We start from the raw sequence: 13,749 nt of genomic DNA, 5'->3' as shown, positions 1-13,749 counted from the left end.
GTGGTACCGCACACAGAGAGATTTTACCTATTTGAGAAACTGGGCATCACTGGTGGAGTTCATCTGCAGTTAGGTCAGCTAAGTATGGATTTTCAAAGGCTAGCTGCATGTCACTCCTGGTACTTTCATCATCTGCAGATTTCAATGCACGCTGCTTTCAGCAGGTAGTAGTTTTATTTATTTTTATTCTTTCTTTCTAGTGATGGCTACACTGCAGTTACCAGCCACCAACCTGGCAAACTTGGCGAACTTACCACCAGGCACCAAGCTGTACCTCACCACCAACAGCAAGAATCCTTCTGGGAAAGGAAAACTGCTTCTGATACCCCAAGGAGCCATACTGCGAGCCACAAATAATGCTAGTTAGTCTTGCAGGGAAATCTAATGAGTTAAATAATGTAATCACTGCATAATTAATATGTTTGGCATTTTTGCTATAAAGCATCCTGGTACAGTGGAAGTCAGTAATGGGATGGGGTTTCTTTGTTCACAGCAGCACAGTATGTGCTGCATTTTAAGACTGAGGTCTCACAAGTGTCTTCTGTTTCAGATGAAGCTGCTTTTCATGCAGTGCTCTCAATGTCTTTCTCTCTGTACTGAAACCAGACAGTTTAATTTTCCACAAAATATAGCAAAGGGTTGTCTTTGACTCTTCCTTGAGATCTGTAGGAAGACACAACTGCATTTTTGTGATGGGGAACTGAGATGGGTTTGAATCCAGTTGTGAAAGCTATAAAGAAGTAATGGAATGACACCCTGGAGAAACTAGAAACATTAAAAACTAACTTTGAAAAGGACAAGATACCCTATCTGGAATGAGGGAAAGAAATTGTTTTGAATGTTGATAAAATGTTTGGCCTTAAGCTATTATGACCAGCAGAAACACTTTTTTTTGTTGATGGGCTTGTGAATCAAAGTTGCTATGAAATACCTTTGAGAATAAGGTGTATATATATAATTTCCATTGCTGAAATAGTTCTGGTGTGCAATATTTTGTTTATAGCGTGTAGGGAAATTATACTGCAGGTTTTGGACTGGGTAGATGAAAAGTTTTGTTGTGAGCTTTCTCCAGAATGCTCCTTTTGAGGCTGGCGGTTGGGATGGGAGATGGATTGGGTGTAAAGTTTGGGCTCCCAGTTTTGATACTGGCAGCGAAGAAGAGATATTATTCTGCTTAATATGTAAGGCTGTAAATACCAGCAACATAGCAATAGAGTACGTGTCACTGAAGTAGATAATCTTGCTGAAGGTATTTTTGGGCTGTAGAACTTGTGATGAGGGCCCCATTGCTTGAGATTTAGAGGCAGCTGGAACAGTCCGGTTTTGACAAGAAAACAATCTCACAGGCATCAAGGAAGAGCAAATACTTGTGATTTTTTTATGACAGAGCTATAAATATTTTTTTTTTTACCCTTGTTTCTTAATGAGAGACTGCAAAAATCAGTGTTCAGGCTGTTGCTTCTGGAGGCAGAGTGAAAGCATCACTGCAAGTTACCACTGCTTGGCATCTATGATCTAATATTTTTTTTAACAAAATTACAGTGGAACAGCCAACGTAAGTAAAATTAAGAAGCCAGTGGGATTCAGACTGTTTCTAGGGCTTTTGCTGCTGATTCATATCCTGCAAAAGGCTGATGAAAAGACTGTTCATCTGTTGGACAGCATTTTCTTTTGATAGAAAATTCACAGCAGCCTGAAACGAGCTTTGCTTGCTTTCCAGTCCTCCTGATTTCCCCCATAGCTCCTTTCCTTCATGGCGTTTGCAGAGCTGTAAGAGAGCACAGCAGCACATCTGAAGTGTGCTGTACTGTAGTCAGCTGCAATACCTGTGGCAGCAAATGTCTTGTTTTCAGTTACTGTTATATACAGGGATGCTTTAGCAGCTAACAGTGTCTGGCTACCAAAAGGTCAAGCCTTTTCTTCTGGTTACAGGTCTCCAATCTGGTTCTTCTACAAATAGTGGAGGAGGAGGAGGAGGAGGAGGAACAACCCAAAGCACAAGCAGTAACTTGTCACAACACCTCACCTATACATCCTACATCCTGAAGCAGACACCCCAGGTCAGTGGCGTAAGCATCTCAGTTGAAGCAGGTTGACGTATCAGGCTGCAGTAGTGTTAGGTGGATGTCCTGTGGTTCTGTAGTACACCAAATATTCTTGAATTAGGGGATTTAGGTCTTCTTTAACAACCCTTGCAGCTTTTCCCTCTGCCAGGCACCTGCTTTACCACTTGCTGTTGCTATAGGCACATCTCTGCCCCTCACCTCCCCTTGCAGGGTCTTTGCAGGCTGAGAAAGCAGCACTGAGTAAGGGTAGTGTAAGCAGTGAGTGGAAAAGAGACACTGTGATAAGAAGCCAGGTTGGAGAGGGCTTTGAGCAACCTGGGCTGGTGGGAGGTGTCCCTGCCCATGGCAGGGGAGTTGGACTGGGTGAGCTTTAAAGTCCCTTCCAACCCAAACCAAATTCTGTGGTATGATAAGAGCACCTGGTGGCAGGGCCACAAGGTGCACTGAAACAGGAGAAGTGATACGATGGAGATCATGCTGGAAGAGCTGTCTTACACAGTAGGGTATGTAAGAGTTGGAAGAAAGCACAAGAGATAGAAGAAGAAAGGAGAGTTACTGGAGTGTAACAGCAAGGCCGAGTAAGAAAGAAAAATGAGGAAACAGAAGGTGGTGTGAAGGGATCCGTGTGTGACAGTGGGTGAAGGAAGCCTCTGAAGGGTGGCAACTGAATACTGATGTGAAGCAGGCCAGGTGGCAGGGTCTCAGGTGGTAGGTTGTTGGAGTGTACACCTCCAGTTGTCACTGTGATTTCTGTATGCTGAGCTCCTGAAAATAGTCTTTATGGGGGGACCAAATGCATTTTGAAGTGAGATGACAGAATGTCTGTATTTCTCTCTTTTTGCTTGCCTAGCCCTCTCTGATCTTGCATGCTAAGCAGCATTTGTCACAAAGAGTAAACTTGAAGAGCATAAATTAGTGTGTTAAGTTGTTGTGGATGCCTCTGACAAGACAGGAAACGGATTGTGGCTTTTTCACCCCTTCCTTTGTGTCAGAAAGTGTTCTTCCTCAAGAAGAGAAGGCTGCATCCAGCTCTTAGTGCAGAAGCATCCACTGTAGTTAGCAGTGCCTTGTTTAGAAGACAAGATGTTATTGTTGCATTGTAACTACACGTTTTTATCCTTTATTGACACTCTTGGATTTCTGTGGACTCTCAACTGTGTTTCAAAGTGCTGACCTCCCTAACTTGTTTCTGGAGCAGGGCACCTTTCTGGTCGGCCAGCCTTCTCCTCAGAGTTCTGGGAAGCAGCTGACTCCAGCTTCAGTCGTTCAGGGCAGCGTAGGAGTTGGAGCATCTTCCACACAAGGACAAGCACTGAAAGTGATAACTGGACAGAAAACAGCTCTGTTTACACAGGTAATGTGCAGATGATGCATTTCTCCCTTAGCTGTTAGCATTTTGTCAGGTAAAGTGTAGGAACCACAGCCATGAGAGTGTTTCCTTTTGTAGTTTTGTTTGGGTTTTGTACGATTCTGACGCTGACTGTACTATGATGAGGAAAGCACATGATGGCCTACTTTGATATGCAGGTATTGGACCACAGTTTTCCAGCTTTATTTCTGTTCTCAGAGTGGGTCATGTGTAAGCTTGGGTTGCTACTTCGTAAATGTGCTCCGGGATTTTGTAATGAAATGGAATTAGAGAAGTGAATACAGTCAGGTGCAAAAAGGTGCTGAAGTATTTGAGCCTTAGAAAAGGAAAGTACACCTGCTAAAGCTCTTAAAAATTTTTGGGTTTGGTATCCTTCAGAGGTTCTCCTTTTAAAATCTGCCAAGTGGTCTCCATGAAATTCAGACTCCCCAAGAGTACTCGTAATTGACCATCCAGAACTCAAGATTGATGGGCATATTTTTGCAAAGTCAACAGTTTGATAAAGTTGGTTTCTGAGGTGATAATTTTGTTCCAGCTATTACTGCCACAATTTGCCTTTATCAAAAGTATTTTGAAAATATTTTTCAGTAATATAAAAAGCATTTGTCTTGTTTTGTTCTTGTCATGGGTTGGCTTTTTTTAAAGTAAGTTTTTAAAAAATCCAAACAAATGCACCTCTTATTCCTTATGCTGAATTCTTTTTCGAAGGCTGCACCCAGTGGACAGACATCGCTGGTGAAAATCTCAGATGGGTCTATAAAGTCAGTGCCTGCCTCATCCCAGCTCTCCAAACCTGGCACCACTGTGCTGAGAGTATCAGGAGGTGTTATCACCACGGCTGCTGCTCCTGCCATGACCCTGCCCACAAACGGGGTGGCCCAGGTGACAAACAACTTAGTCAATATTCTCTAATAGTGTTTGCACTTTAGCCAGGATAATCCCCAGGAAAGGACAACTTCTGCTTTTCCCCTATTGGGATTCTTCTCAGTCAGTGTTGCTGGTGGGTCTGGTTTTACCTGTGCACACAACTCCTTTTCTGTTGGGTTGTTTGCTGTTTAGCTTGAAGTAATACCTGTGAAGAAACAAGAGGAGAAGAGAAACTGAAACTTGCACTTCCTTTCTTTTAATGTTGTTAAAATTCAGGTAGGCAGGGAGGGCATAATCTGAACCAGCTTTTGCAGTCATACGGGTCAGATTTTTTGGGCTGCACAACTTTCAAACAGCAAATCTGCTGCCAGTACAAAAATTTGCAGAAGCACGTGAAATGCCTGAAGCTCTTTATCCAGCAGTAACCAGGCTGTGGGTTGCTCTTCTGAGATCACAGATTCTCCAAAGTGTTTAGTGCCCAACAGATTTTTGGAGTCTGGCATTGGACCTGGCTCCAGATACTATCATAGCAGTTGTGGCAGCAGTTCCTGTGTGCACCATTTCACTTTTTCAGCTTGAAACAGCCTCTGTTCTACAAGTAGCATCATTGTATGTGGGCTTTTGGACATGTGCTTGAGAACCTCTTGCTTCTTAATCACTGATAGATAAACATCGGGTTTTGCTGCTTCTAGCTATTACCTCATTGTGCTTGTTGTTGAATCATCTATGGCATGAAAAGAAATCTGTTATCCCTCTCTGCCTCTTTTATGCAGCAAATAGATAATGCAGGTTCCAGTTCATCCTCTTCTGGAACTCCTGCAGCAAAGACACCTGGACAGCAACACCAAATCTGTATAAGCCAGAGCCAGTCTACTTCATCAATAGTGAATAAGACTACCACTTCCACTGTTGTAAGTGTTGCTTCTCTGATGACTACACCAGCACCTGTGACTGGAAAAGCTGCAGTATCAGGTATTAAACTCCCTTCATGCATTTCCTATGGAAAGTTAGGATCCAGGTGTGAGTTCTTTAGATGTCTTCACTGTAAATGGAAGAATATAGTCACCTGCATTTGTGAACGTGTAAAAATTGTGCTTTCTAAAACATCCCTTATTAGCATAACTTTTGGCTTAGCCAAAGGGATTTCTAAGTAATTTGGCGTCCTGTCACATCAGTGCGTTGACTGTAACGGTTACAAATAACAGCATGAGTTGCCCGTTGGTACTGGAGAGGGATTTCAGTTTTCATGCCAAGCTCTCATTAGAAGCTGCATTCTGCCTGTTGAAGAGCACGGTGTGTCACTGAATGCCAGAACTATCGATGTATCAGCAACGCTAAAGACTTGACTAGTTTGTGAAAGTGAGACTTCACTGAAGTTGGAGGAGCTGCATGAGCAGAATTTGGCTCTGAGGCTTTGCATCTGCTCTGTTTGGCTTGGAAAGGAGAGAGATTTGCTTAGGGGGAACTGAAGGCTTTGAAGTCAAAATCCATTAAGTGCAGTGAGGTAGGTTGGATCGGGAATGATTCAAGTTAGGGATGAGGACATAAGGATGGGCTGCCCTTCTGTAGAGAAGAGTTTTCCTTATTTATTTTAATTGTTCTCAAGTATCTTTTCTATCATGGAGAGCAAATATGGCAAGTTTAACTTGGGTATTATGGGTTAAAATTAGAGATTTTCATTTTGTCTCCTGATTTACCTGCTGGCGCGTTCTGTTCATTTGAAGTGACTTCTTACTAAGTGGAAATAGAGTACAAATGCAGAAAAGAGAAAGTAAGTGACGCTGAGCCCATCTGACAGTGTCTTCTTAGAGCAGCTCTTCTTGTTTCCTACATACAGAGTCTCCCAAACTCCTCCTTTTTCCATCACTGTTTGCCAGAGTTTGAAACTAAGGGAGTCTGTGAAGACTGTCACAATTCTGCAATAAGCACTTTAATATTTTCCTCTTTGCAAACAAAGCGGCAAGGGTTGTTGGTTTGGGTTTTTTTACGCTATTCTAAATAGCTTTCAGATTAAGACTGCCATTTAAGTATGAAGGTGTCATCTAGATTTTTATTTTTTTTTAATATGAGACACTAACTTTATTATGAATCCCAAAAGAAGCAGTTATTTTGATATTTAAAAAAAACAAACACCACAAAACAAAACCACATTTGTTAATATTCTGGAGATTTCTATTTTGAAAAGCAGCTTTGCAAAAAGAATGTCAGATTTTCCCATTGTTTTGCAATGAACAATGTCTCCCACCCATCAGGATGATGGAGATAGTTGAAAATGTTCCTTCTGACTCACCTTGCTGTTAGGGTCTCTTGCTGTGCTATCCTGACACATGTGAGCATCACACATTTGGGACATCCCTCTGGGCACACGTTTAAATGATGCACTTTCTCAAAGTGTGATGAACTGTTCTGGGAAGAGACTTGCAAAGCCATGAGCATTGAATGCCTCGCTGGAGACTGGGTCTATGCCAAGAGAGACCTGCTTCACCATTTAGCATCCCCAGAAGAAGTGCTGGGGGTCAGTGCATCAAAGGGAGCCAGCTCGGTCATCCTAGGGTTGTGTGTTTGAGGAGGCTGGAGGTGGAAGAAAAGATTTGGCCAAGAAGCGAAGCAGTCAAATTTTTAATCCTAAAAATATGGGCTTCTATTTAAATGAGTCTTAAGTAGACTAAAATGTTGAAAAAATTAATTGGTAATACTAGTTTAACCTTCTTGCCTGGCTGTGAAAGCCTTACTGACCAGTGCTATGCATCTTCCAAACCAAGAGGTATCTTCACCAGATCTTGCATGTCTAGTCCTTGGAAGGCAGTTATTTTTATTACACAATAAGATTAAATCATGAGGGAAATGGAAACTTTATGCTGAAACAAATCGTGAATATAAAATTACTGCCATGAAACTTAAGAAATGCACTGTTGGCAATGATCTGAATTAGCAGCCTATTACATTTCCACAAGCTGAAGAAAAGTTAGCTATAGCCTGAATACAGTTCTATTGTAAGGAGCTGATTTACCGCTAGAAAGGATGGGCATAGGCCCAAATCTCAGTGTTGGAGTGCTGGCTGTGGTGGCTTGAGGTGTCATCACTGTGGAGGGGAGAGCTGGTGGACAAGTGACGAGTGCTCCTCGCCCATGGCCCTGTGGCACAGCTTGGAGCCATGCAGGTTTCCACCAAAGTCACTGGGTGCTGCTGTTGGTAATATCTGAATATGCTGCTTCTTGTTTTATCCTCTACTAAAACCAGTGATTTAATTCAGCCCCCTCTTTAATACGCTTCATAGCTTGATTTGTCATCCTTATGGATGCATTCAGTGCATGTTACAGAAAGACACAGGGCACTAGCTTCTGGTATGTCCTTCATCAGGCTTGCTGTGCAGCCTTGGGCTTGTCACTTAGTTAAAACGTGGTTGGTTGTGCTCTGCTGACTGCAGTGGATGCTGCTAAGCTGAATTGCAGAGGTGTGTGCAGCACTTCAGTGAGAGTGGCCGCGTAAGTACAACAGAGCTGTTGGTCACTGGCTTCCCAGACCCTTGAGCACAAGGTCTCATTCTGACCAGAGAGCTTTTTACCCTGTGCTGAGCCTGCTTCAGTTGAAAGGTTTGTGTTGCATCAACTTTTGCTTAAGATTAATTAGGTAATTAGGAAACTTGCTTCACAAACACCAGAGTGCTGTGCAGCATGTAACACTGTGCGCGCTGTGGTGCAGCACCCCCGTATTTTAGCGGTCATTTGTGTCAGTAAAAACTTGCCTGACAGTTCACCGGCCTGGCTTGTTGAAAGGGTAGCAGTGCTAGCTTACTAGTTCAGGCAGGAAGGGAGAGAAGTAGCTGGAGATGAACAAAGTGGTGTGTTTTATTTAACATTTTGTCTTCCGTTCTTCTTGCAGGGTTGCTAAAAATCCACTCAAATCAGTCTAGTCCACAGCAGGCTGTTCTGACAGTTCCCAGCCAGCTTAAACAGCTCGGTGTAAACACAGCTTCTGGAGGTGTTCAGACAATACTCATGCCTATGAACAAAGGTAAAGGGCAGAGGAGGATGACAGACGGTGTTTGAAAATCCCCTTTGGCGCAGGGTAGCTCTTGGTCACTGTTGGCATACCTGGTCCAAAGTTAGAGGTAGACGAAAATGTAGCAAGGAAATTAATCCCTAAACTTTGTGCTGCAAACACTGTGTTGCTTCTGAACATGGTTATTTGTCATAGTGTATGAAGTTTGATTCTTTTTTTCTTCTTCTTTTCTTTGTTGTTTTTTTTGGTTGGTGGTGGTTTGTTGGGTTTTTTTTTTCTTTGCTGTTCCTCTCCAGTGATACAGTCACTTTCTGCCAGCAAAGTTTCCACTGTTACAGCTGTCACAGCAGCAACTACGGTTGTCCCTAGTCCCTCTACAGCATCTATCACTAAAGGTAACAAGAAATTTCTCAGTAAGATAAGTAGTAGAAATAAGCTGGTGCTGGTCCACACAAGTGGCCTGACTATGAAAGTAGACACTGACTGGGTTTATTTATTTGCTTTATTAGTAGAGTTTAAATCAAGTAAAAACGGCACTTGGGGACTACAAAATTTACAGTGACTTCCTTCTCAAGAAGAAGTACAGAGAGAAATTAGGATGTTTTAGAAAGCTACCTTAACCATTCATTGTTTCAATCCATGTTTGCAGACATGTATTTAATCATAGTGCTGTCCTCAGAATAGTGACTGTGGTGAAACATACTGTGGAGAATGCTTTCCAGCAGCACCAGATGTAGACAGCACGTGTACTTGTGCCCACACAAGGGGGAGAGATGTACATACAGTACTTCCCAAAATAATGCGTAGGCCAGAGCTGAGATACTGAAAGTCCAGTTCTTGCAGAACTGTTCTGCAGCTCTCCCATCCCAGATGAATGACCAGACTGTGCCTGGCTGCTCTGGATTGGGAACACCTCTCTCTCCTGCTCCTGTCTCACCGGGGTTCTATCCTAGGCACGAGAAAGTTCACTGATGGAAAAATCAGTGAGGTCTGAGAAAAGGTTTTCACTTTTAAATGTCACTTTTTGCTAAAACTTGCAGTAGTGTTCTCTCCAGCTCTTTGTTTACAGAAGAACCAATGTACTTTTGCAAGCAGTCCTGTTTAAATGAGGCAGTCGTATGCAAGACATCAGCAACTGATGATGCAGATGCAAATTTTCTAAAAAGGATGAGATAGGAACATGCTGAGATGTGGGGATGAGGGACACATGTTCTGGTGGCTTGCTTTCCTTCAGCAGACTTGAAGGCCAAATTTGTTCATGCTTTACAATTGCAGACTAGAAATTAAGTGATGTTATGTAAAACCCTTAGTCTTACCAGAGTCTCACAGGACGCTATCAGGCTGACTGGTACTTTTTGTCTCTAAAAATGCCTTCTGTTTCTTTGAAGTTAAGATGGAGCCTGATTCAACAGGACAAAACTGCGCTTCTGTGGGTACCCAGGAAGGCCAACCAGCAGTAAAAGCAGAAGAGAGCACCGAACTCGGAAATTACGTTATCAAGTAATTGTTCATTCCTTTGTAAGGATTTCTGATCTTTGAAATACCAGGGGGAAAGGAGGAGATTCTAGGGATATGTGCAATAGTGTTAAGTTTGAGCTAGAAATGCATTACAAAATCTTTTGTCCCATACTCTGCTGTATCAGTGCTAATCCTGTTGGCTGGCATTTGTTTTGGACAGTGTTGCAATATTTTATTTGTAAATAGATTTGTATGCAGGGCTCACGAAATTGGAAAACAAAAATACTTGAAGATTTGCAGTGGTTTTAGGGTTTGCGAGAATCTCAGGCTGCTAAAACCTCTTTATCATCCACTGCTTGCATAATTCCCCTTGCCATTGTGTGTCCTTACTGAGGTCAAACTGCCCAGCAAAATACAGGTCAAAAAAGGGCCATCTGAAATAAGAACTGTCTCTCTTCTTGCATCTCTAGTCTTGTGAAGCTCATATACTTCTGTAGTTACTTAATATGAGAGCTGCCTTAGCTCAAAATTGCAATGAAATAATAAAGACGATTAGAGCATTTGTTCACTGGATGCTGTGAAATCCAGTGCCTTCTTTGTGATGCTCTTGCAAGTACTTGTTAGTGGGTTTTTTTCCCCAGAAGTCAGTTTGCAGTATTTTCTCTGCATATTTCTTGCAAGGTGTCGGATATTTCTTCTGCTCTTGATTCCTCCAGTGGCTGACTTTCACAGAACCACAGAATGTCAGGAGTTGGAAGGGACCTGGAAAGCTCCCCCAGTGCAACCCCTGCCAGAGCAGGATCACCAGAGCAGTCACACAGGAACACGGCCAGGGCTTTGGGTGTCTCCACACAAGGAGACTCCACAACCTCTCTGGGCAGCCTGGGCCATGCTCTGCCACCCTCACAGCAAAGAAGTTTTTCCTCCCTTGTTTTGAAAAGTTCTGTTTTCTTGTCGTATCCCTGCAGACATTACCCTGAGGGAGAGTATGTGTAGGAGACAGGAATAAATCTTAAGTCACTACACACTAGAAATTATCTTAGTTAAAAAATAACTAATGGAAAATACAGTCCTTGCCAGTTAAATACAGTATGGCTGGTTAAGTGAAATTTGCCTAAACTCCCCTAAGTACAAAGCTTCCCATGCAGTATCTCATGTTCCTGCTGGGACAGCCTGCACTAATGGGTGCATCTTATCCCTCAAAGTAGTGCTGCAGCTTGCGAGATGATTCAGGGGTTTCTTCCAAGCCTGCCCAGAAAAGCCCATCTTTGGTTTCTTCATCGTGAGAAATGCAGCCTCAGATGTGGCCACTTTGGCAAGAGGAAGGGCTGTTGGAAACACCTCCAGATTGGGGCATAACAGTTGATCCTCACAGTAGTGTTGCTATAATGCCTTGGGGCTAGGGGCTTTAAATCATGCAGTGATTTTTGAAACCTTGTGAATTTGATTCATTGCTTCCAACGGTATTCTTCATTGTGATTCTTTTTATCCCCTGCAGCATAGAGTATTTGGAGAACGTCCAGCAGCTTTTAACAGCGATAGTGAAGAAGGTTCCATTAATTGCTGAAAAAAGTAAGCAGTAAATGAAAAGGCTTTGCTTTCTATTTTCAATACATCAACAGAATGCCTTGCATACTCTGTAGCCACAAAAAAACATATTAAAAGGCGAAATGAAATGAAGCCATTCTCCTAGAGAGCTTACTCCAGGGGTTATTCTAAAGATGCTTAGAATTAGGTTCTTCCAATAAAGCCAAATATGTTGTTAGCAGTTATTAACTTTCATCTGTTTTTTGATTAGAAATAGTTTGTACTTCCTCACATAATGGCTGAAAGTATGTCTTCTTTTCCCTGGTTTGTCCTTAGTGGATGTGCTTTTTTTAAGAAAAAAAACTAATGCCAGGGTTTCAGAAATGCTTGCAAATGTGATAACATAGCTCAGTATTGGAGTGTGTTTGTTATTGGGGTTTTTGCTTGCCCTTTTTTTAATAAGAAGGTGGTAGTTTGCAGAGAAGCATTTTAATCTTTTGTAATTGCATGCCTCTTACTTGTGTACATAGCTGAAAATGTATCAGCTTTCTCTGGTAACTAAAGCACTTTGAACAAGTGGTCCTGGAGACTGGGCAGACCCGACCCTCTCAAGCACAAGCACAGTGAGCAAAGTAGGAGTGGGTAGCACAGTAAAGCTTTAATTACACAGAGGTCTCTGGCCTACGGTAGCACTCACGAATCCGTTGCTTAGGTTTTGTATCCCCTCCTCATGTTCTTGCTAGAAAGCCTTTTTACTGTTGTTTCGTTGTTTGTTGTAATTTGCTTGGGGAAAAAAATGAATGTTTTCCAAAGGAAGACTTGGACCAGTCAGACAGACTTACAGGTCTACATCATTACAGTTTTGAGGGGAAGAAGAGGCTTAAAACAGCCTATAGCCACAGATGTCTGGGTATATGACCAAGAGGGATGCTGGTTTTGGATCCAAAACCACAGTGCCTGCTGGGCATGTCTGTGCTGTGCTCAGAGAGCACAGCATTTGTAAGAGTTAGAGAGCTACAGTCCTTGATCCTGTAAGCATAAGACACATTTCCCTCTTCCTTTCCACTAAACAACATCAAAACCAGAATTTCTCTTCCTTCACTTAGTAAAAATTTATAACTGTTTTTGGCTGTGTGTTTTCTAGGTGAGGACGCAAGCTCTTTTTGTGCCAGTTCGGTGGAACAGTATTACAGCTGGAATATTGGGAAGAGGAGGGCAGCCGAGGTAATCCTCTCGTCCTGTGTTTCATAAGCAGTCATTAGGACAAGAAGGATTTCTGAATTATGGAACCTTCCTTCTTGTTGGCTGGGCTGTTTTCTGAAGCAGTCTCTGTTGCATTTGAAATGGAAGCATTCCTTACTGCAGGATGCACTGATTTGTGTCCAGGTAGTGATCCAGTTTACTGTTCAGAGACTTGCTCAAGCAGAAGGGACTCTAAAGGTCATTTTTCAGTTGTTTCAGAGTAAGATATTTTTGAAGCATTTTCAAAGAGTTTTTGCCAACTGTGCTGTTTCTTGCACTATGCTATCTTGGATGTTGCTTGGGAGATGAGACAGTTCAAGTCAAGACAAGTACGTCTGGGTCCCTTTAAATGTGTGTCAGATTTTCCTCAGGTATTGTTTGGATAACAAAGCAGAGTTTAAACAACCTCCCTGCAGCTGCCTAATATCAGCATTAGAGTCATAGAATCATAGCATGGTTCAGGTTGGAAGGGACCTTAAAGCTCATCCAGTCCAACCCCTGCCATGGGCAGGGACACCTCCACCAGCCCAGGTTGCCCAAAGCCCCGTCCAACCTGGCCTTGAACACCTCCAGGGAGGGGGCACCCACAGCTTCCCTGGGCAACCTGGGCCAGTGTCTCACCACCTCACAGTGAAGGATTTCCTCCTAATATCCAGTCTAAATCTGCCCTCTTCCAGTTTAAAACCATTCCCCCTCGTTCTGTCGCTACCTGCCCTTGTAAAAAGTCCCTCCCCAGCTTTCCTGTAGGACCCTTCAGGAACTGGAAGGCCACTGTAAGGTCCCTCTGGAGCCTTCTCTTCTCCAGGCTGAACAGCCCCAACTCTCTCACCCGGTCCCTGTAGGGAAGGTGCTCCAGCCCCTGAGCATCTTCATGGCCTCCTCTGGACCCACTCCAACATCTCCATGTCCTTATATTGAGGGCCCCAGAGCTGGACGCAGTATCCAGGTGGGGTCTCACCAGAGCAGAGTAGAGGGGCAGGATCCCCTCCCTTGCCCTGCTGGCCACACTTGTGATACAGCCTAGGATGTGGTTGGCCTTCTGGGCTGCAAGCACACACTGCCAGCTCATGTTGAATTTTTCATCCACCTTCCATGTTTTTTTTTTCTTTGTCATTCTGATTTCCAAGAAAATCACGTTGCTCTTGTTTTCCTTTCAACCTGGATTACTGTTCTGGGCCAAATTCTAAGCTTAAACATTTTAGCCAGTGTGATGAGCTT

The 13,749-nt window shown here is 43.1% G+C and overlaps 1 protein-coding gene across 1 annotated transcript in view; it reads left to right on the top strand.

Moving 5' to 3' along the window:
* Positions 1-13,749, top strand: part of YEATS2 (YEATS domain containing 2) — a 45,924-nt gene that overhangs the window by 26,046 nt on the left and 6,129 nt on the right. The window contains exons 16-25 of the mRNA XM_010180001.1: positions 201-362; positions 1,933-2,060; positions 3,265-3,420; positions 4,144-4,317; positions 5,076-5,274; positions 8,185-8,316; positions 8,601-8,699; positions 9,693-9,804; positions 11,261-11,334; positions 12,434-12,513. Coding sequence (XP_010178303.1) covers positions 201-362; positions 1,933-2,060; positions 3,265-3,420; positions 4,144-4,317; positions 5,076-5,274; positions 8,185-8,316; positions 8,601-8,699; positions 9,693-9,804; positions 11,261-11,334; positions 12,434-12,513 — 1,316 coding nt within the window. The remainder of the gene's footprint in view (positions 1-200; positions 363-1,932; positions 2,061-3,264; positions 3,421-4,143; positions 4,318-5,075; positions 5,275-8,184; positions 8,317-8,600; positions 8,700-9,692; positions 9,805-11,260; positions 11,335-12,433; positions 12,514-13,749) is intronic.

Source organism: Mesitornis unicolor, unplaced genomic scaffold, assembly GCF_000695765.1.
Source record: "Mesitornis unicolor isolate BGI_N332 unplaced genomic scaffold, ASM69576v1 scaffold15412, whole genome shotgun sequence".
NCBI classification, from domain to species: domain Eukaryota; kingdom Metazoa; phylum Chordata; class Aves; order Mesitornithiformes; family Mesitornithidae; genus Mesitornis; species Mesitornis unicolor.
Note: the sequence above shows the minus strand (reverse complement) of the source record. Positions and strands in the feature narration are given on the sequence as shown.